This window comes from Henckelia pumila, chromosome 3, assembly GCF_033568475.1.
Source record: "Henckelia pumila isolate YLH828 chromosome 3, ASM3356847v2, whole genome shotgun sequence".
Classification (NCBI taxonomy): Eukaryota; Viridiplantae; Streptophyta; class Magnoliopsida; order Lamiales; family Gesneriaceae; genus Henckelia; species Henckelia pumila.
This window is the reverse complement of record NC_133122.1, coordinates 58,646,140-58,667,326: the sequence shown is the minus strand read 5'-3', so window position 1 is coordinate 58,667,326 and position 21,187 is coordinate 58,646,140. Positions and strand designations below refer to the sequence as shown.

At 33.8% G+C, this 21,187-nt stretch overlaps 3 protein-coding genes across 3 annotated transcripts; 2 read left to right on the top strand and 1 right to left on the bottom strand.

Annotated features, from left to right (window-relative positions):
* Nucleotides 1–902: 902 nt before the first annotated feature.
* Nucleotides 903–3,370, top strand: LOC140886241 (auxin-responsive protein IAA16-like). Its single transcript, XM_073292757.1, has 5 exons — nt 903–1,331; nt 1,687–1,922; nt 2,345–2,480; nt 2,581–2,642; nt 3,216–3,370. The coding sequence occupies exons 1-5, from the start codon at nt 1,090–1,092 to the stop codon at nt 3,251–3,253; spliced, it is 714 nt and encodes a 237-aa protein (XP_073148858.1). The 5' UTR covers nt 903–1,089; the 3' UTR covers nt 3,254–3,370.
* Nucleotides 3,371–6,887: 3,517 nt separating this feature from the next.
* Nucleotides 6,888–9,431, top strand: LOC140886239 (U3 small nucleolar RNA-associated protein 18 homolog). Its single transcript, XM_073292756.1, has 2 exons — nt 6,888–6,965; nt 7,694–9,431. Exon 2 carries the CDS (start codon nt 7,722–7,724, stop codon nt 9,429–9,431), a length of 1,710 nt encoding a protein of 569 aa, XP_073148857.1. The 5' UTR covers nt 6,888–6,965; nt 7,694–7,721.
* A 1,233-nt stretch (nt 9,432–10,664) lies between these two features.
* LOC140890870 (probable galacturonosyltransferase 6) lies at nt 10,665–16,253 on the bottom strand. Its single transcript, XM_073299003.1, is given in 10 exon segments — nt 10,665–11,124; nt 11,338–11,859; nt 12,708–12,892; nt 12,895–13,064; nt 13,849–14,081; nt 15,049–15,113; nt 15,220–15,367; nt 15,458–15,499; nt 15,943–15,977; nt 16,082–16,253. Coding segments are annotated over 10 exon segments (1,788 nt in total). The 5' UTR covers nt 16,194–16,253; the 3' UTR covers nt 10,665–10,848.
* Between the last annotated feature and the right edge of the window lie 4,934 nt (nt 16,254–21,187).

Sequence of the window (21,187 nt, the reverse complement as noted above, 5' to 3'; positions counted from 1 at the left end):
TTGTCAGAAATGAACAAAATACATGTAGTTGCCACGTAAAAGAAAGCAATGCAGAAAATGCAACCCAAAAAACAAAACTGAAGATCTTGTAAAATAACATTAGACCATTGTTGTGATTGTTACATGCATTTTTACTTTTTTATGGGTTCAAATAATTTAATTGAACTCCAGCAATGTGAAAGCAGCAGAATTGTCTTTTGTGAAAAAGTGCTATTTGAAAATCCAAATATAAGGAATCCGGATCCAAATCCAAGAGAAAGCAAAGGTTTGGAGGTATTACTGATACTTACCAGTAATGAATATCTTGAGAGAGTATTGGCTCAGCCTGGCGAAGCAATTAGAATTCAAAATCTGAATGGAACCAAGAACAGCTCGATACATTACGAACTTGTTTTCCACAACTGAATCCCGAAGTTAAGTGCAAAACGTGGCCCAGCATCAAAATTACAAGCTTCAGTGTAAAAACGCATTCTTAATTCTTGATATAATTTTAATCTAATTAAAGTATTTTTTAGTTACGTTTATACACAAATTCTAAGCAAAGTGAGAAAAGGCGTAGTCAAGCATGAAAAATACTCCCTCCCTATGGCCAACACAGTGTTTCATGTCATTGGATGGGTTTTACGTGAAACATGTACTGTTCGTCCAATGATATTGATGCATGCTATGTGGAAAGTATTTATCTGATTTAGCATAAAATAATAACTTAGAAAAAGGAACGGTAGCCAGCAGATTCCAGCAAGTAAGCATGGGAAAGTAGGCTACCGTCGTACACCATGTCCAATGGCCATTCCAGCAAGATTAGATATCCAGATTACTGATTGATCCACGTGTCATCATTCCAATTAATCATGCACTCCAACCCATTCGCCTATATTAATACCCCATTTTGCCCAGGCACACTCTTCCCCCAACTTTTCTACCTTCTCCATAATCACTCATTCTCTATTAGTGTTAACTTTTTCCATTATCTTTCTCGCAACCAATAAAAACTCGTCTCGAAAAGCAAAATCAAGAAGAGATTATGCGAAGAAAAGTGGAGTGAAATATTTTAAAAAATAAAGAACTTGTCGGTGATATTAAAAAAAAATGGTTGACAGTATGCTAAGTTATGAGGAGGGAAAGAGCAAAAGCATGGATTTTAAAGAAACTGAGCTGAGGCTAGGATTGCACGTTGGAGGAGAGAAAAATATTGTTAATTATGGGAAAAGAGGGTATGGAGAAACTGTGGACTTGAAGCTTAATCTCTCCTCCAAGGAGAGTGATCTGCCGCATGGGAAGGAAGAGGATCTGCTACCCGGGTCAAATGATCCAGTGAAGCCTCCTGCTAAGTAAGCCATTCTTTTTAAATGCTTTACTTGTGCTTGTGTGAAAGGGTGATCCTTCTCAAATAAAAACATGTGTTTTTTAGAAAATATAAACCTTTTTCCTCTAGTAGTGTGTTATACTTGGGATTTTTTTTCTGAAAATTTGTTGTTTACATTTTGAAGTTATGCTCAGCTGTGTTTCTTCTTCATTTATTCGTTTTAGTGATGTTTAGTTCTAAAGATTACTCCTTTTCGACAAGAAAGGAAAAAATACTAGCTAGACATTCAGCAAGACAAAATCGGAATCAACAAAAAGCTAAACCCAGAAAGATTAATTGTGATAACTCAAGTATGTACTCACCCGATGTGTATCTTTTAGGACCCAGGTCGTGGGATGGCCGCCGGTTCGATCATTCCGGAAAAATGTTATGGCTGTACAGAAGAACAGCTCAGATCACGCTGAGAAGGGAACCACTGTTGCTGGCGGAGCAGCGGTGTATGTCAAAGTAAGCATGGATGGTGCACCCTACCTCCGCAAAGTTGACTTGAAGATGTACAAGGCATATCAAGAGCTCTCTGAGGCATTGTGCAAAATGTTCGGTTCCTTCACCATGGGTAAGTCAACTACTTCGTCTCAGAAAAACAAAATTATACCACGCGCGTTCATGGACTCAGGTTTTATTTTTAAGAGTATACAGCATTGATTTTTGAAAGTTTTTGTCATAATGGAACTTTCAACTCATGGTTTATTTAGTTAGTATTATTCACACATGATAAATCGATTTAATTATTCGATACCGCTCTTCGGAAACTAGTGTCGGTCACGGTCAAAAGGTATCATTGTCTCATTTTGATCTAGAGATGCATGAAAAGCATGAAATTGCTTAAGATGGTCCCTTTTACATGAATTCTTCTGCTAGAGTTCAATCTCACATGAAAAACTTCTAATCCGAACCAGCTGGCAAAACTCGAGTAACTTAGGAAATGACTCACTTGGTGATTTGCTATAAAATTTTTAAACTCTACTTTTATTGAAGGAAAATGTGATTCTCAAGGAATGATGGACTTCATGAATGAGAGCAAGCTCATGGACCTTTTAAATGGTTCTGATTACGTTCCAACTTATGAAGACAAGGATGGGGATTGGATGCTTGTTGGCGATGTCCCTTGGGAGTAAGTCATCCAAATCTTACTAACTAGAAAAGAAAACAACAGTTTCATTTCATGATTATCGCAAAAATCCAGACAGCCTGATTTCATGCATGTCAACTAGGATGTTTGTTGGATCATGCAAGCGTCTACGCATTATGAAAGGAACAGAGGCTATAGGACTCGGTTAGTTTCTTTGAAGCTGTGCTGTTATTTTTTATCATGAATTTACCGGTTTTGAATACTTAGCACTCAAAAAATTTCTAACTAAACTTCAAAACTAACAATATATTGTGGGGGTGTGCTACACACATCACTAAGCTAGAACATTATCTTAAATGAAAATTATCATCGGTCTCGACTGGTCAGTAATTTTTTTTTACTTCGGACTCGGTACAATATGTAATCTGATGCATTGTCTGTCGTGTGATCAGATATAAAAATACTTAACAAAACTCGATATCACAAAACTACTTAATAAAAGCTATTTGTGATCTTTACTATTTCTATGACAAATGTAAGATTTGTTCCATAGAGAACTTTCAGGCTAAGTGCGCACTTAAAACACATAAAAAAACGAGGGTCGTTAATTTTTAGTGAAAAATACCTGACAACAATAGATAGATAAGAACACATCCACTCGAACTACCAGTGATGATGTTACTATACCCCCCAATAGGCCATTTCCTGTTATTGTCACACACTCTGTACATTACAGTCCAGTACAGTTGTTTGACCAAATTCATTTTCGTGGTTCAGCGCCAAGAGCCGTGGAGAAATGCAAGAACAGAAACTAAGACTCAATAAATTCAACCACAACTTGCTCGTTTGATCTTTGTGTTTTTGTGGTCCAACAAGGGGAAAACAAAGGACAAACGCATGAGATGGATGGAGCAGGTTACTGGATTGTGTCTGTACTACATGTTTGGTTGGTTGTAATATTAAAAGTGTGAAGTATTGATAACTATTCATTGTTTTGAACATAAACAAGTACTCCCGTCCCATTAAGTCTTCTTTTTTGGGCTGTTAAAATCTCAATAATGTGCCCAATAATGTCATCATCAGATACCTATCTTGTAGTATATTAAAATGTGTGTTTTCCATTCATTCACTTGTCAATTCGTTTTTCTTTATTATGAAATTCCATGTAGTTACAACTTACAATACAGACTTCAATTTTAAAGAGGGGTAAAAATAAACATGATAGAAGCATTGTCAGGTGATAATTAATATATCATTTACTCTCTACTCAGTGTGGTTGGTTGGTTGGTTTGCTAATTAGCTTGCACGGAGTTAAAGGGATGAGAAGCCCTAGTTCCATAACCTAACTCCAGTTGTGGCTTCGAGTTTTTCCCATGTCAATCAATGTTATCTGAAAGTTTATCATCCAAATTCACTGACCAAACACCGCATGAATTCACCAAATTCTTTGCAGGACTAAACAACAGCGTTATCAAAGAAAACCAAGCACGTCAAATGTTTCAATTATCTTTAATTTGTTTTAATTTAAAGTCAATATGCCAATTAACATTTTTGTAACTGTGGCCAAACTGATTTATAAAGTAGGAGTTAACCAATTTTGGAATAAAAAACACACCAGTCGAATTATTTTCAAGAGCCGTTGCACCAATTTGGCAATTAACGCAGAGCTCATCTCTCACAATGAATATATTGATTCAATTTCAATGAAAGTTATACCAACTGGTTAAGTTTCAAAAGTTCTTGCATTGATTTGGGCAATCAAGATAGCTTACGAAGCAAAATTGGACTCGTTTTCTCATCAAATGAACCAAACACCACATGCCTTCACATTAGCTTTGCAGGGAAAATCAGAAACATTATCAATGAAAACCAAACTTATCACATGTTGGAACTGTTCTATTTAATATTTTTCCGTGTATAATTTAACAATGTCAATGTGATCCTAAAATTAAATAAGTTACTAAATTCTAAACAGCGAGAAGCCTCTTACCGAGACCGATTTGAGCTGAATGCAGATTTGAACTGCCATCCCGTTCTAGCGTTAAACCCGTCATTCATCTCTGAGACAAACCGAATACACGAGTATCATGAGCATATGCAAACATGTTAAAATCAATCGATAAGGTCTGAAGTTAATCTGAAAAATGCAAGAGCAGGTTGTTGCCAATCGTCATGCATTTGGCCGCCACAAGTAAATACAATCAAAACCAACACAAATTAACCAGAGAAGTAGCATGATTACATATATCCTCTGTGAAAACAATTCATTGATTTGTAAAACAATATCGCGAATGGAAATGGATTCCGGGCACGGGGTCGAAAACCTAATCGGAAAAGTAATTTCCTGACATTTTAAACCCTAGTAGTAGTGCGATGTGTAAGGTTTAAGAAAGATTGGAACCTGATGGAGACTGCTGCAGTGCTCTGGAGCTGGTTGAAAGCGAAACCTCCATCGTTGAGCTCCAATTTATGGTGGCGGTTCCAATTTTGTTTATCTATTGTTTTAAAAATTCAAAATATTTAAAAATTCAAAAAGTATTTCTACATGCATTCTAAAATAAAATACTACTTAATTCAAATACTAATAAATCAAATGCATAAAAAATTACAAAAGAGAAAATTGTTTTTTTTATTTTTATGTTTTTCTTTTTTGTGATTTTGATTTTTTATGTTATCAAATTTCAATTTTAATTTGTTATTTATTTTTTATAATTTTAATCATTTTTTCGATTTGGTGGTGATGCAGAACAAATGTAGTGGAGATAGATGCTAATGTGTAGAAACACTTCTAATTAAAAGAAAAAAAACTCGAATTGCAAAATTAAAAATTCATAAGATAAACACTGAAATTTTATAATTTAAATGACTAAAATGACAAAGTGATACATTACAAGACAAAAATAAAATTTCATTGAAATAAAAAAAATTATCTGGCGTGTTCTCTATTATATATATTGAAGACAGTTTTTTATATTCTTTTTAAAAAAATTCTTAAAAAAACAAACAAACACACAAATTAATTCATACAGTTTTAGCTAAAAGAAAATAATTCATCAACATTTATTCAAAAAACAAAATAAAATAAATAGTGCATTAACCCTATAAACATCGTAGTGCCGATAAAACCACACCATCCATAGTCCATCAATATCTTTTTATGCTTTTCGTAGTAATATACTAATATTTTAGGATGAGAATAAGGCAGGGCGAGGATGGTCTCGCGGAAGATGATCAGTTCGATCCATAAAAAATAATATTTTTAATATAAAAAATAATATTTTTTCATGAATTGATTAAATATAAAATATATTTCACAAAATAACACGTGAGAAAATATCACGATAATATGTCTAATAAATAAGTGTCTTTCTTCAAATTAAATAAAAATATTCATTCAAAACAAATGAGCATTTCTACAATTTATTTAATGCATCAAAATTGGTGAAATATTCATTTGAATAACTTGAAACACCAAAGAGAAATTGTAATTTGTTACCAACATTGATTAAATATATTTAACCCCAAACATAAAATAAATTGCAAAAATTTATCTCATAATAAATTAAAATTAAAATTCATTTTGATACACGAACTATTGATAAAATGTCAAATTGGTATATGAAACGAACTTTATAGATTTTTTTAAAAAAAATTGCTTTTTTAAGCTCTAATTTTGGGTTTTGAAAAATCTCTAAATTTGACTTTAAAAAGTATTTTTAAGCACTTAAATGATCATACAAACACCTTATAAACTAAAAAAAAAAATTTAAAAATGCATTTTTGGTCTGGCTTTTGATACCAAACGGGGTCTTAATCGGTGCATGATACAACTAAAAAGTCGATTTTATCATTTATTAAATTTGCTTTTAAGTCCAATTATTTTTAATAAATTCAACTAAATGCACATTTTATTTTTCAAAGTAACTTTTATTGATTAAAAGTGTAAAAATAAATTTATATTAATTTTAAAATTATAATAAATAAGTATCTTAATATTTTTATAAATATTTATATTTTATTCATTAATAATTATTTATTTAAATTAAATATATTTTTAAAATATTAATAAATATATACTAAATTGGGATCTTTCTTTCTATATTAAATCATTGTCCGTATTTTTTAAAAAATTATATAATTAAAGGTAAACTTGACTTTTTAATATAATCATATATCAATTAAATTATTACAATAATTCATATACTAATATGACATTTATCAATAATTTATGTAACGAATCTTTCTCATAAATGTGCGAGGCAGGCGCGCTTCGGCGCTGGGCTGGGGCTCTCCTAAAAAAAACAATATTACTCATAAATAAAGTACGTGGCAAATTAATTTCTAAATATAATTTGGGACTCATTTTGCAAATGCGAGGTTATTTTAAAAAATATTTAATTATAAAAGCTATTTATATTCGGCCCATCGTCTCTCCGCATCTAAACCCTCTAGCTGAGAGCCGCCGCCGCCGTTCTTCTCGGTATAGCATCCGACCATCTCTTTCAGGCGTGCTCGTTGCTGATTGCTGTAAGTCGAAGTTAAAACTAGAGAGTATTAGTTATAGATTTATGAATCTGGTGTATTTTTTCTGATTGAAAATCGGAATATTTGAAGCGATACTCGAAACTTTTTTCTCTATTTATTGTGAATAATTTGTTTAAAACTTTTCGAAAGTGAAGAACGTGTGATTATTGTACTTGTTATCATTTTGTTGATATACCAAACTTGATAATATCAATAAATTTTTGCTTTTTATTTTTATTAAACTGTAATCCAAGCGGCAGCAGAACTTCTTAACCAAAGAGGTGAAGAAAAGCATTGTATTTGGTCAGTGTTTATGATATGATTTAATCTGTGATATTTTATTCGAGCCAAATTCGAATTTCAAACCAATCGAACTTGAACTCAACTCAAATTCGAGCTCAAACTTGAATGTTAAAGTTCATGCCAAATTCCAAGTTAATGCCCAAAAACAAGAAACAAGGTTTATTTTACAGGTTTTATACGAGTCAGTTTGATGTTAAAGATGAGATTCAATATTATTGCATCATCCCGCACTTGACTTACGTACGTCTTACGATAATTGGGCTTGAGTTATGCGTATTCTGACATTAACTTAGAAATTTGGGTGAACAATGTAATTTTTTCGGTCAATCTTAATCACAGAAGTCCACAAACATCGAAGTACATTTATTGGCTTTATTTCGATTTGTTTGCATCAGTATCTTAATGTTTGATGTTTTTATTTGACTTAGGTGGATTGGATCTGTTGGCGCATTCTTTATGACGAGTTTGATTTCTCAAAACGCTGTTCCCAAGGAGTCAACCAAGAAAAAGAAGAAGAGTAATCAAGATGAGGAAACACTTGCTCGGGCAGAGGAAGAAAGGGTTGAATGCGATCAAGAATTTGATTTGGATGTTAAAAAGAATCAGAAGAGAAAACGTGGGGGAAAGGAAAAAGATGACACAACGGAAATTGAACAGGCGAAGGAAATGAAGAAGCTGGAGAATTTTTTGTTTGGCTCCTTGTGCTCACCTCTTGAATTTGGAAAGGACGATGAAGAAGAAGCCAGAGATGTGGTTGACAATGGCTCCACATTGTTTTTCACTGACAGGTCTGCGAATAGTGTGTTGTCTGTCTATGAAGAGGATGTGGGGTTGTGTAAAAGAGGTGGTGAGGGAGAGGAAAACAAGCAAAGAAAACCTGTTTGGGTGGATGAAGAGGAGGAGAAAATCAGTATAAATATAACTAAAGTGAACAGATTGAGGAAACTAAGGAAGGAAGAGGATGAAAGTGTGATTTCTGGCTCTGCATATGTTGCAAGATTGAGAGCACAGCATGTTAAGATGAATCCAGGTACTGATTGGGCACAACCCAATGCCCAGGCGAGAGATTATAGCTCTGATGACGATTCAGATAAAGAAAGTGGGGTGGTGATGGCCAGTGGTTACGAGGATCCTGAAGATATTGATAGTATCCTTAGAACAAATGGAGATCTTGTTGTAAAGAGGAGTATGAAACTATTACCTGGCCTTCTTGAGTACTCGAGACTGATAGATGCAAATGTGAAGGATCCCTCAAAAGGTTCGGTAAATTCTGTTCACTTCCACAAGAACGCACAGTTGCTTCTTGTTGGTGGATTAGATCGGAAATTGAGTTTCTTTCAAATTGATGGAAAGAAGAATGAAAAGATCCAAAGCATATTCCTCGAAGACTGTCCAATCAGAAATGCCTCTTTTTTACCTGATGGGTCTCAGGTTATCATATCGGGAAGAAGAAAGTTTGCTTATAGCTTTGATTTAGTCAAAGCCAGGGTGGATAAAATAGGCCCTCTCACAGGAAGGGAGGAGAAAAGCTTGGAGTCGTTTGAAGTTTCGCCTGATTCAAATACCATTGCTTTTCTTGGCCATGAAGGGTATATCTTGTTGGTTTCATCCAAGACCAAGGAACTCATCGGAACCCTGAAAATGAATGGAACCGTTCGATCTGCTGCATTCACTAAAGATGGGCAGCAATTGCTTAGCTCTGGTGGCGATGGCCGGATTTACCACTGGGATATCAGAACAATGTCTTGCTTTCATATAGGTATGGATGAAGGTTGCATAAATGGTTCGGCTCTGTGTACTTCCCCAGTTGGAAATTTGTTTGCTGCTGGTTCAGATAGTGGTATCGTCAATGTTTACGATAGAGATGAATTCTTGGGTTCGAAGAAGAAACCACTTAAAGCAATAGAGAACTTGACAACTAAGGTTGATTTTGTGAAATTTAACCCCGATGCCCAAATTCTTGCTATCAGTTCTAGAATGAAGAAGAACAGCTTGAAGCTGATTCATGTTCCGTCACTCACAGCTTTCTCAAACTGGCCTCAATCAAACAGTACGTTGCAGTATCCAACCTGTATGGACTTCAGCCCTCATGGGGGTTTTATGGCATTGGGTAATGCTGCTGGAAAAGTGCTGTTGTACAAGCTGCATCACTACCATCAGGCATAATATATCATATTTGGGGTAGTGGATTGAACGAGTTCTAATTTTTGTAGGAATGTTTTTTCTTTCGCCAGTAATCTATATGGATATTCCGAAAACACTACCTCTTGGAGGTAATTCCTTGAAATGATTTTATTTCCATGAATATTCTGAAAATGCAACGGTTCTTTGAAATGATTGTACTTTAGTGATAAGAAGGGTTGATTCTTGAAATCTTGATATGTATTCGGTATCCTTTCCATTTTGAATTCAGTTCAAAGTGTAGTTTATATATGTATGATTGGCCTCCGCCTCGCAACTATTCAAATTTCAGTCGTGTCGTGTGAAAGCCTGAGAACTTTAAGTTCGGCCGATTGATCGTGTATTTTAGTTAGAATGAAGAAGAGATTTGGCCAACTCTATATTTCTACTCTTGAGGAGTGAGAACTGTTGTGGTCCGAACAAATCTAACCTCAAAAGTATATAAGCAGCAACTTCATCGCATCAAACTTTGGCTGCAGCTTAGGCCGCCCGGAGGTTGACACTTGGGACATCGTACGTCACTGCCACGTGGATAGACACGCCATCTCATAACAACTTATTCAAGGGATATAATTACCCGATGATTCCCCAATCTTAGACTAGTCGACGCCTAAAGTCTTGAGTCATCCAGGTTATCTGATCACTTTGCTTAGGATTTCAAAGTCTTGAGACTCTTGACCTCCAAAATCTCGATAGCAAAGATGGAGTATTTTGTGAAGTTATTTTAAGAAATAAGAAGTTTCTCTAAGTTGTTTTAAAAGCCTACAAGCTATGCGGTTTTATTTTTAAAAAATATGTGAATAAGATAAAATAGAATTTGGTGGACATCAAGCTCAAACAGTGGAATTTCATCATATCAAAATTATATATATATATATAAGACTTTTCAGCTGCCCAACAATATTTCTCCACCTTGTCTTCGACCACTAAAATCCGATATCGGGTTTTAGTTGTTTTTTTTTATTTTTCGCATAACTAAAACATGATACCGAGTTTTAATGGTGGGAGACGAGTTAAACATCATTGGTTGGGCATCTGAAAATTTATATATATATATATTATATTAGAGGATCCACGTAACCGCCCCTGCTTAGTGGGATGAAAACTTAATTGTTGTTATTATAAATTTATATGCCGCAGCGATTGGACATAAAGTAGTTTTTCATGCGTCGTAACAAGTATGTACACAATCTCGGGGCCTAAAAATCTCACCAAATTTTGGCATGTTATATAATAGCTAAAAACTCAACGTTAAAAAATATGTTACAGCCGATTAAATATTTGGTTAAACAAGGAGTGGAAATTTACATTAAAAATTGCTTTAAAAAATGAGAAAGAATTAAGTATGAAAAAATGTGACGCTTACAATTCATATATGAAACCTGTGATTTGGGACCTCTAGTTATTCGTGGATGTTGCAACTTTGTAGGAAAGGATGCTCATACTTGACGTGTTTTTTCCAGAACAGCTTGTACTTCTCAATCCCAATATCTAACCATGGCTTCAAGTGTCCATCGTAGTGTATGACCACCGCCTGCTCTAAGTCCTCCTGCCTCACGTTGGAGTCGTAACCCAGGCCGAGCAAGTGCCATTTCTTATTTAAAGGGACTGTTTGTCCGTAAAACATGATCCATCCAATGGGCAAGCTCCCTGCTTTCCACAGCGGTCTGTCATTGCCCTACGAGACGATGTTAATTTGTTAAAATTTGCAAACACCATTGTATCAAGGATATAGAAGGGAAGCATGCGACCAGGTGCAGATCCGAATTTTCAAAAGATTTTGAAGGTGTGATACTAGCAGTTTTAGAAAAAGTGCATACAAAATTTCAAATTTTCTGTCGGGTCGACTTTCTGTGATATCTGCCCCTGGTAATAAGTATTATTTACTCACCAATTGAAGGTACTTGTGATAAACTTGGGTTAAACTTCGTCGTCTCCATTGTTGTAGATCGAACAAGTTCATTCCAAAGGCCCATGTGCATGTGTTGGTATCAAATCTGTTTGCTAGTAAGGGGTCTGTGAAATTGATGAACATATCCATACGGCGGAATGAAGGCTCCCCTTCGTCACATGTCTGGACAGCACCATTTACCCTGCCTCGCATTTTCATGCTCCAGAGTCTCGTTAAATCTTTTCTCACCACCACATCGTGATCAAGAAGGATAATCTTATTCAAATGAGGAAATAATTCTGGCAAATAAAATCGAAGGTGGTTCAGCTCAGAAGTGTATCGTGGATCAACGGAAGCTTCGTTCTTTGTAGTTACATCGTGTTTGGTTGATAACCACTGGTAAGTGTCTGTGCTCTCGACATGAACTGTAGCTTTGCCAGGAGGATTCGATAAGAACCACATTGACATAGATGGAAAGTTGAGCGAATCTGTCACTATATGAAACACAATTCTTCCGGGTTCCTGTGAAGTAAAGAAAATTTGGTTACGTTTTAATAATATTCATATGCATGACTGAGAAACAACGTCGAGCCATTACTAATAACCCAGGCACCAATAGGTATTGAACTACTTTGCTGTCACGATCAGTTGTTTTTGTGACTTTAAAGTTTAGCGGAGCATCCAAAAAGTACAGTGCATAAACCAAAGATAAATACTTTATACATAGTTTATTTTCGCAAAAAATATATTTTCTCGAGCAAAAAGAAGAACCATAAAAACTATCATCATGGTAGCCACATATCTTGGCTTCAACTTACGAATCAATCCCTTCATCAATGAAGTAATTAGGCGAGATAGTTAGCAAAATAACCTTGGTCAAACCTTATTTTTATAACCCTCTCAAGTGTATTTGAGCATACTCACGTACTTAAGGATTATTTTTCAAAAACAAAGTTTGACCTAATTTATTTCACACAATTTTGCGTAATTAGGTAAAGGCACCATACAGATAACATGGTTAGTGATTATCCTATTTAAATAAAGAAAGAAAATATAAGGGCAGTGAAACAATAGAAAAAACCGGATATCCTTCATGATTGAAAGTTATAATTCCTTGCATAAATTCACAATCAACATGCCATTAAAGATTTAAGTCATGTAGCAAAAAGAAATTAAAAATCAGAACTGAGAAGCATGCCCAAAAATATTAGATTGTCCAACGAAACCCTTCCCTTAATTCGAATTTTTTTCATAACTAGAGCATTCTTAAAAATTTTCAATGTAATTTGCTCAAAGTTTCGAATGAATAACAGGAAAGAAAATGGAAAAAGATGTCACCAGGAAGAAAGGAAGCAAAGTAGACCACTTACCCGAGCTGCCGAAACAGTTGAGTTCACAACAACTGAACAAGCCAATATGTTGTCAGAGAACACAACGAAGTGATAAAGATCAGGATCCTGTCTTTTATGTTTGTTAGGGAACTTCCACTCCTCAGGCTCCAAAGCATAATATTCAGCCGTCAATCTCATAGAAAGACAGTGAAGACCTTTAGGATGGTTCTTCCACCAAGCTCTTTAAGGAAATTTTCTTGAGTCCGGTGTGTCCTGACCTGCTCCTCAGCATTATAGGTCATAGCACGAAGTTTTTTCACCATAGCAGTGCAATCAGGGTATATACGACTGGCTTTCAACAGTGTAGAATCCATTGCTTTCATTCTCTGTAAAGCACTGAAGAAGCAGTGTTGATTTATCTTTAACCTTAATGAATTTTCATATAACAGTAACTTGTTATTCCACCAAGATAAAACCTGATATGTACATATTTCCATGGAGTGAACGATCATAATAAAACTAACATATAATTGGTTTATTTAACACTATATAAGTTGTTGTTTAACTTGTCATGCCTTTGGCACAAGCTCGTGCAAGCGCGATTGCACAATAGGCTTCTATAGCAACTATTTCGTATTCGTTCTCGCTTTGAGAAAATTATAAACCAAGTTGCTAGAAGAGTCTATTGATCTCATCATAAACCCATTTCAGTGCAATTTTTATCCACGTGGAATGAGGTATCACCTAGCTTTTACATGAGAGCCTCGAGAGAAGTACTAACACACCAAATGGTTCAAATATTAATATTAATGGACAGGAAGTCTAAAATATTTTCAAGGAGAAATAAGGGAAATCAAATCACCAACAGTCAATTCCATCGAGACCTAGAGACAGAGAAATGGATTGCCAGCTAGTTCGATACACAACCAGCTAACAAAAAATGGATTGCCAGAAACAATCATTCTAAAACTATAACTAACATCCAATTCTTAGAAGTCATCAAACATCATTTAGAAGTTTTGTGAACAATGGTACAGTGGCATCACACATAACAACGAATGTTGCTCGTCAGCATCGCAAGTCAAATGGATTTCACCCAACCGTGGAAAGCTCTTCTGGTTCTCCAATAAGTTCAAATTTGGCATAGATGAGATTTAAAGAACTGAGGACAATTTCATACCTTCGAGATACACGAGAATCTTTAATGGACTGACTCATGGCTCGCTGAACATCTTTAATTCGAAGTTTCAATTCTTTCACAAAATGAGAACTGCTATTTGCCGGTGAAAAATTTAAGTATGCTTTGGCCCTAATCACCTGGTCTTTCATCTCCTTTAACTTCTCATCTAGAGTCCTCCTTGGCATGCCAGGTACATCCTTATTGTTCGGAACTGTATCTACATGAGACTCTTCCTTTATTAAACAAAAGAACAAGCATTATTTGGGAAACACAATGAAGCTAAAAAGTAATGAGAGAGAAGGAAAAAAGAGACACCCCAACCCAAAAATAAAATAAAATAACGCAATGCAAAGTTATATACCATTCACGGAGTAACGATAAGACTTTCTATAAACTAGAGCCTCCAAGAAACAGAAATATGCATTATGGTGAAAGTATCAAAGAGCATAAACAAATAAAACAGCCTGATATCATCCTTGAACTCATGGTACCTTGGGCATATAATAGATTTACTACATGGCATGATCCCAGCCATCATGAACCCAACAAAATGGAGCAGTTCAGAGGCAGATAATTGGTCCTTCTTGTATCCCAGTGAAATGATAATTCACTGCCCCCTCATGATACCATATATGAGATAATCAAAATAAATGGAAATGATAGAATCACAGGAAGGACGAAATGGTTAAATAAAATGGAAATGATCAGATTACAGGAAGGACGAAAAGTAAAAAAACAACTGGAGGCTGGAGCATGCTTTCTAGCATCTCATGCACAAATATGCCAGCTCCCTGAATAAATTATCAACTAAAAACTGTAGGGGAGTTTCAAGGGACCAATTAATGCAATCATGCGTTGTGAGATTGATGGTTTTGAGTAAACCACAACTGCAATCATATCTATTTCATCCGCAAAAAACCTGTGAAGGTGCTTCCCAAAACTACAAAACATTGGTTGTCTTACAAGTAACGAATCAACCAGTGTCATTCAAATAAACTGAAAATACAGCCACTAAGTTAAGTTATGCATCCAACTTAAAAACATATATCCAGAAACTTAAAGCACACTATACGTGAACTGTAACGATTGATCCTATATGTGTCAAGGATATGTGAAAATTTTCGCCATCGATAAGGTTAAATACAATGACGAAATAAAAACTCTGATATTAAGTCATTTATATCAACCAGAGTATTGTACCTTTGTCCCCTGCAAATTCTCCTGCTGCCTTTTCTGTGTACCATCCTTTGTATCAGATCTGGCAGCTGGAGTCGCAACAAGAGCAGAGTCAAAAGTAATTCAAAATTTCGATGAAAATATCAACATTTAATTTAATCTTGAAAAAAAAAAACACAAGTGAACAATACCAACCATTATTTACTAACATGTCAGCCCCATCTGCAGAAACCCTGGATTCATCAGATCTTTTAAACTCATCAGAACTAAAACTAACTTCAGAATTTGAGGTATTATCCTTGTATACCACTGGGAGTGGTTCTTTCAAGCCTTCAGCATCCTGCTGAACAACATGATCACATTCAGGAATACAGAAACCAAAATAAACTAATACATGACCTCTGTCAAACAAACGATGTATCTAGTTGATTACCTGCTCTATTAGGTTAAGAGTTTGAGCCTCAGCTCGGCGTTTCTGTACAAGAAAATAATGCAGCGCATATCACTTCATTTTATTAAAAAAAATACCCACATTCGGATGTTAAAATCTTTAAAATTTGAGACTCTTGTTCGAATTGATACTGCATATGATTGATGAGGAAAACAATAGTTAATCAAATCCAAACACCAAGGCATTTCGAAAAGTGATATCTTGATTCAGAATTCTTCATACTTACACGACATTCGTCAACTACTGGAAGAAAGAGAGAACAAACTCAAGACTAGGAACTAAGTTTTCTACAGATGGAATCGATTAACACAATCTATAGCAAAGCAAACAAAATGCAATATCAATTCACCAACTAGTACGACAAATACTAAAGCACCGCAGAAATGCATATGCAAGAAAGCCCGTCTGAAAATCAGCTAAACAAGTAGCACAACCAATCAATCAAGCTCTAAAGAAGAGATTCATACAATGATTGACAAATCTTCCACGAATTCTTTGGACACTGCAACAAGAGAAGAACAACAGGAAAAAACACAACTCAGAATAAACCCAACCAGGAAAAGGGAAAAAAAACAAACAAACACACACAAGCCCAAAAATACTCACCTTCGTAATTAATATGCTTGAGCCTATGAGACAGTAGAAAAACAGGAACGAAAACAGATAGACCAAGCAAAAAGAGGATCAAAATCCTCGTACACCTACGAAATCCCCTCATCAATTCCCTCCGCACTATCAGACTAATCAAAAATCACTTGCATCAGCAACCGACAAAAATCGTTCTACACGTTTATTTCTCGGATTTCCAGAAACAGCAATCACCAAACCTGGGGAAAAAAATTAGGGTTTTTCCACAATTGCTCGCGAAGAAGAATAAGAAGAAGATCCGCGGAAAACACTTGTGTTGTGTGTGTACTGTCAAATCAAATCAAATGGGATCGAATTGGAGATATATTTTTTGTATTGAGCGACGAAGGCGGGTAGGGGTGGAGGTGGCACGTTCATATCAGAAAAGTAAATAATTAATTGCTACTTATTTTGGAAATAATAATAATAATTATTAAATGATATGAATATGATTTTAATTTTAATTAAATTAAATTAATAAAGTTGAGAGAAAATGGAAACAACGAGGCTAATATATTTAAGAATTGATTCCGCAGGGGTGGCATGTGATTTGTATGTCCTTTTTTTTTTGTTGGGAAATTAGGTTAAAAGCAAGAACTTGACTTTATTTGAATAATTTGATTATCATCTAATTTAAATCTATTAAGATAATATTTGAGATAGCTTTTAGAAAGTAATTTACAGCTAATTCTTCACAAAAAATCACAAAATTTTAAACTTTTGTGAAGAAAAAGCTGAAAATTGTTTCTAAGAAAAGTTGAAAAAGTGCTTCCAATAAGCTCTCTCAAACACTATCTGAATATCGTCTATATCATATTTATTCCGTTACTTATCTTATCATTGTTCGGGCGATACTCGTTGCAATATATTTTTTGTCGATTGATTTTTATGATGAGTATGTTGTTAATTAGATGGTATACACTTTTATGTATAAACATTTTCTCGATCTTTATTTAAAATATATTCTTCCCTCTACTAAAAATAATAATAAACATTTTTGTTACTATATATCTCGACTTCTATATGTTTTTTTATGTTTTTTGTTTGAGTTTAATTGATGAGATCTACAATTAGTTAGTGATTTCATTTTCTATGTGTATCGCGTGGAATTAAAATATTTGTGAAATGTATGGGTTGCGTTTGGCCCACAACTCGATTTATTTTTTAAAATAAATTATAATTGATGTAAAGTAATAAAAAAAATCACATAAATGTGAGAAATATAATATTTGTTGATACAAAACTATTCTGTTATTAAATAAATAAATGAAAATACTATTTATAATTTATAATTAAATATATATATATATATTATATGTGAGAAGTTCTATGCTACATCGGGATAAATAATGTCATTTCAGTATATTTTTCAGATGTTTACACGAACATCACGCCACACTAGATATTCACGCGAACATCTCGTTAAAAAAACCACATGGATCTCATCAGTACATTTGTTTTTTTAACGTGATGTTTGCGCTATATATGTAGATCTATTTGGTCTAATTTTGATTTTGAAAGGGCCCGAGATCAATAATGACTCATGTAAGGCAATTCCATCTGCTGTTGTTTGGACCAATACCTTCCTAGGTATTCATAACCGATTTAATGCATTTAAGTCGCATTTATTTTTAACGACAGGATTTATTTCAAAGTTCCGTCTAATACGAGGGATTAATTGGAATTATGATTGATTTGAATGATTTAAACACTTGTTTGGATTTTTAACAATTCTATTCAAATAATTCTCAAAATCCTATTAATCGAAGGAAAACAAAACTACATCTCCTTTGTACTAACTATCACTTTTTTCTAATCACAAGGATTGTTTCAAATTCTACCCTTTCCCTACTCCCCGGAAAAAAAAATGCAATTTTAATGTAGTTTAAGGTTAATTTTGTTCAAAAGTAAAAAAAAAAAAAAAACAATAATAATAATATCCCCACAATCAAAAAATATATCAAACACGCTATAAAATCATCTTATATTAAATTAATTTCTACATCAATCATTGTTTTTATTTATTAATCCTTCAATAATGTCATCCTCCAATGTAGCCAGATAAATTATATCGCGATAATTTAAATAATTATGTGCTATTTAGAACAATAATAGATTATAATAGTTTTAGTTATAGTAATAATATGTTTTAAATTTGTTTGAATACGATTATTCTGATATTAAACGATCAGCGTACTGTTTTAGAAAAATTAAACTATATTTGTTATAAATAATTAATATTTCAAATATTTTATGAACGTTACCCGAAAATCCTAAAAAATAATCATTGTAATTCAAAATAGTCTATAGTTAGTATTTTTAGCATTTATTAATGTTTTTTATAATGTAATATATTTAATAATATTGAATGTATCAAACATAAAACGAGATAATAAAAAAAATCAAACATAAGACAATGCATTTCTAGTTAATTTGGCTAAAATTATACGTAAATCATAAATATGCTTTCACAAATTATTTATAAATTATTTATGTTAATATATATTGAAATTTAAATAATACACGATACAGAAAAAATAATGATAAGTAAGATGAATAATTTTGGTAATAAGAGTTAAATTAGATGGTTAGATAAAAACCACACCAAATAAAAAAACAAGAGAGGGTTTGATTCTATCAAATACAGCTCCGATCTTGATTAATTGAGTAAAGGAAACATAACGACTATATTACTTTTAAATCTTTATATATAAATGTGGATTTCGACATTCTAAAGATGATTTCTCAGTAGACCTGCCCACGGGCCGGGTTCGGTCCGGATCCGGGTCGGACCCGGATATTGTCGACCCTTAACCAGCCCGCTCGTGGCCGGTTCCGGTTCGGGCCCCGGAACCGCCGGTTCGGGTCCGGTTCGACCCTGGCTTTTTTATAAAAAAAAAGTAAAAAAAAACTTGTAAAATTGAACTTTAAAAACTCTATCAAATATTTCATTATCTCAATAAAAATATAATACATATATTAAATAAAAACTATATTATATTTCCATTTTTAACATCTTATAATATTACGCTTTGTCTATGCTAGCACATGGGCAGTGTCCATGTGTTGCATCCAAGGGCCCATGTTTTTTCGAATTTAATATAATCTCATTTGAAATGAGATCATATCAAATCCCAAAAAACATGGGCCATTGAATCCCCATTCGGGCGTAGCATAGACAAAACCTAATATTACATTTATTCAATAAAAAATATATAGCATTTCAACTTTCAACATTGTATATTAAAAACTTTATCTAGTTCAATAAAAAAATATATATATTTATTAAATAAAAAATATATTGCATTTCAACTTTTCACAACTTATATTAAAAATTATATATATCAATAAAAAATTTATTATATTTATTCAATAAAAATATATATTATATTTCAACATCTTATATTAAAAACTCTATTTATCTCAATTAAAAACTCTATTTATTTTAATAAAAAATATATTACATTTAAACTTTAAACATCTTGTATAAAAAATATTATTACATTTAATTATATTCAATCACAAAATATTAACAAATTAACACTTGGTCTAGTGGCAAAAATGAAGACCCAAAATCATTTGGTTTTGGGTTCAAATCTCACCTATGTATGAATATCAAATATATATTATTTAAAATAAAATTAAAATATTATTTTAAAACGATAAACCTGCTGGGTCAACCCGGAGGGTCGGACCCGTCGAGTTGAACCGGCCGACCCGCCGGTTCGGCGGTTTTCCAAAGGGAAAACCGGGACCGGAACCGGCCGACCCGCCGGTTCGGCGGTTTTCCAAAGGGAAAACCGGGACCGGACCGCCTAATGGCCGGTTCGGTCCCGGTTCCGGGTTGAACCCGTTGACCCGGTTAACCAACCCGTTGACCACGGGCCGGTTCCGGTCCGGATCCGGGTCCGGGTCCAACCCGGCCCTTGGCCAGGTCTATTTCTCAGCTAGGATAAAATTATATTCCTCGTCTACTAAAAAAAAAGTATTCAAAAAAATGTATAATTTTATATAAATAATAGATTCATCTCATAAAATTGATATGCACATTCATTTCGCTCATAAGAATTATTCTAATAATATTTAACAAACGTCAACTCTCCAATTTATTCCATTTCTTTCAATGCTCACACACGTTATTTCTCTCCTCCACAAGTTTGTTTTTTCCTTTTTTTTTTTTTTTTTTTGGTGTTCATAATAATTAAATCACGCGTGAACATGGTAACCGTGTATAATCTATAGTTTTAACTAATTCGTAGTGGTATATATAATCCATGACTCGTGCAAGATGAACAAGAATTTCATTTCTTTTACTTTGATTCGTTATAATTTGATTGGTTCATATAATCATACTTATTCAACTTTAATATATATATATATATATATATATATATATATATATATAATGTGCGTGTGTTATTTTTTTTAATCAAGTGTGTTATTTTAATACGTACGATAATAATAGCAAACATTTCTTTTGTACATATATATCTTGTTCAAACTAGCCGAAAATGTGTGGCTTATATATTTTTTTTTTGAAAGGAAGACTTGCAACTTTATTAATTAATAGAGTGATCTTTTGATACAAGACTTCGCAGCTAGAGAATGAGCTACTTCATTCGCCGACCTCCTAGCGTGAAAAAAGTGTACACGATTAGCTTCAGAGCATAACATTAAAATCTCCATTGTACAAATACCGACATAACTTAGATCATTTGTTGGAGCCATAACTGCTTGTACGGCCAACAATAAATCAGAAAAAACCATTATTCGATTGAATCCTCTATCAAGGGCGAGCCGAAGTCCATCTCTGATTGCAAATAATTCTCCAAGAACAGTAGAACTCGGTATCAGTAAAGTTCGCCCAAATACTATCAATATCTGACCCTCCTGATCTCGTATGATACCCCCACTCCACATCGATTCGTGTGGCTTATATTTTATTTGCTCTAACACTATTAAATATTGTGAAATGTTGTCGAATGTTGTGTGTTTTTTTTAATATCTGGAGCTGGACCACAGTTATAAAGGAGCTATCATGTCCGTAGTAACTACTATTTATTTTAACATTAAATATAGTGAAAT

Coding starts and splice junctions, on each gene's coding strand:
- LOC140886241 (XM_073292757.1), top strand. CDS start 1,090: ATGGTTGACAGTATGCTAAGTTATGAGGAGGGAAAGAGCAAAAGCATG. Junction 1,332..1,686: donor CCAGTGAAGCCTCCTGCTAA/GTAAGCCATTCT, acceptor TGTATCTTTTAG/GACCCAGGTCGTGGGATGGC. Junction 2,643..3,215: donor AACAGAGGCTATAGGACTCG/GTTAGTTTCTTT, acceptor TTCGTGGTTCAG/CGCCAAGAGCCGTGGAGAAA.
- LOC140886239 (XM_073292756.1), top strand. CDS start 7,722: ATGACGAGTTTGATTTCTCAAAACGCTGTTCCCAAGGAGTCAACCAAG.